We start from the raw sequence: 1,157 nt of genomic DNA, 5'->3' as shown, positions 1-1,157 counted from the left end.
CGATCTGTCAACGTGGAGTGGGCGGGGCTCTAAAACTGCCGGTCCTCACCTGTGGTGATGCAGTAGTAGGTTTCGTGCGGCGAGACGTGGTGGATGCGGTGGTGTTTCCGTGGCAACACCAGATGCCAGTCCTGGAGGAGAGTGACCCAGCGTGGGAGGCCGAAGTAGGAGTGGCTCCACTTATGGATCTGATTGGTCAGCGTCACGAAAACAGCCAGGGCGAAGACATAGCAGTCCCAGGGGTAAGACAATGCCAAGGCCTCTGAGGAGGGAGGGGGGAGACGAGGGGGGAGACGAGGGGGGAGGCAGAAAATAAAATAGACATTTACAGATACTGTGTATCTGACAGAGTGAAGTTGACAAAATGATTCACGTCTGAGGGTTAGGGTAATGACGAGGTGCAGCACGAAGGCACAGCGCCACCACAGGCAGGACGCGGAAGTAAACCTCTGCAAGACGGAGAAGCAGAGGGGGGAGGAGTGATGGAGAGAGGTGAAGGGGCAAAGATAGGAGTTTGGTTTTTTGTAGGTTGATCATTGAATCTCCAGGTATTCCAGGACCCTCCCTCCCTCCCCCCCCTGACGTCTTCATCGCAGCTTCAGGACCAAACATCTCCACCTTTTGTCTCCATCCTGGTTACGATGACACCTGGAGGAGTATTCAACACGACAGGTGAAGATGTCATCTTAAAAAAAACGACATCACCCTCTGCCTCCCTCTCCTCCTCCCCCCCCCTCCAGGGTCTCTCCTCTGGCTGCACTCTCCCCTTCTGTCTCAGACTGTTAGCGGTGACGTCCGACGTGCGGACATGACAGGTGGAGATGTCGCCACACCGCTCGCCGTCTCCGTCTCGTGACCTTTTGACTCCCGGCGGTGCCAGGACATGACAGGTGTGGATGTCACCTAGTGGTGGACAAGTGTCACTGTCATCTCACTGTAATCTTCACTGCCCTCAACAGCGGTTCCTCTCGTCCCTCTAGTGGACACCTGTGGATCTTTCACACACACACCCCCACCCCCTCCCTTCCTGATTCCCTCCACAGGTTTATTTTTTTCCAAATTTTCTTTTCTTTTATAAAAGTTGCTGAAATAGATTTTTTCATTTTTGGGTTCACGTCCCCTCCCCCCTCCAACCCCCCCCCCCCCTCCCTTTCTCC

General features: G+C 54.5%; 1 protein-coding gene across 1 annotated transcript in view; it reads right to left on the bottom strand.

Annotated features, from left to right (window-relative positions):
* LOC103379655 (transmembrane protein 189) overlaps positions 1-1,157 on the bottom strand; it is a 23,286-nt gene that overhangs the window by 4,325 nt on the left and 17,804 nt on the right. The window contains exon 5 of the mRNA XM_017033366.2: positions 50-262. Within this exon, the coding sequence (XP_016888855.1) occupies positions 50-262 (213 nt within the window). The remainder of the gene's footprint in view (positions 1-49; positions 263-1,157) is intronic.

Source organism: Cynoglossus semilaevis, chromosome 6, assembly GCF_000523025.1.
Source record: "Cynoglossus semilaevis isolate Cse_v1.0 chromosome 6, Cse_v1.0, whole genome shotgun sequence".
Taxonomy (NCBI): domain Eukaryota; kingdom Metazoa; phylum Chordata; class Actinopteri; order Pleuronectiformes; family Cynoglossidae; genus Cynoglossus; species Cynoglossus semilaevis.
Note: the sequence above shows the minus strand (reverse complement) of the source record. Positions and strands in the feature narration are given on the sequence as shown.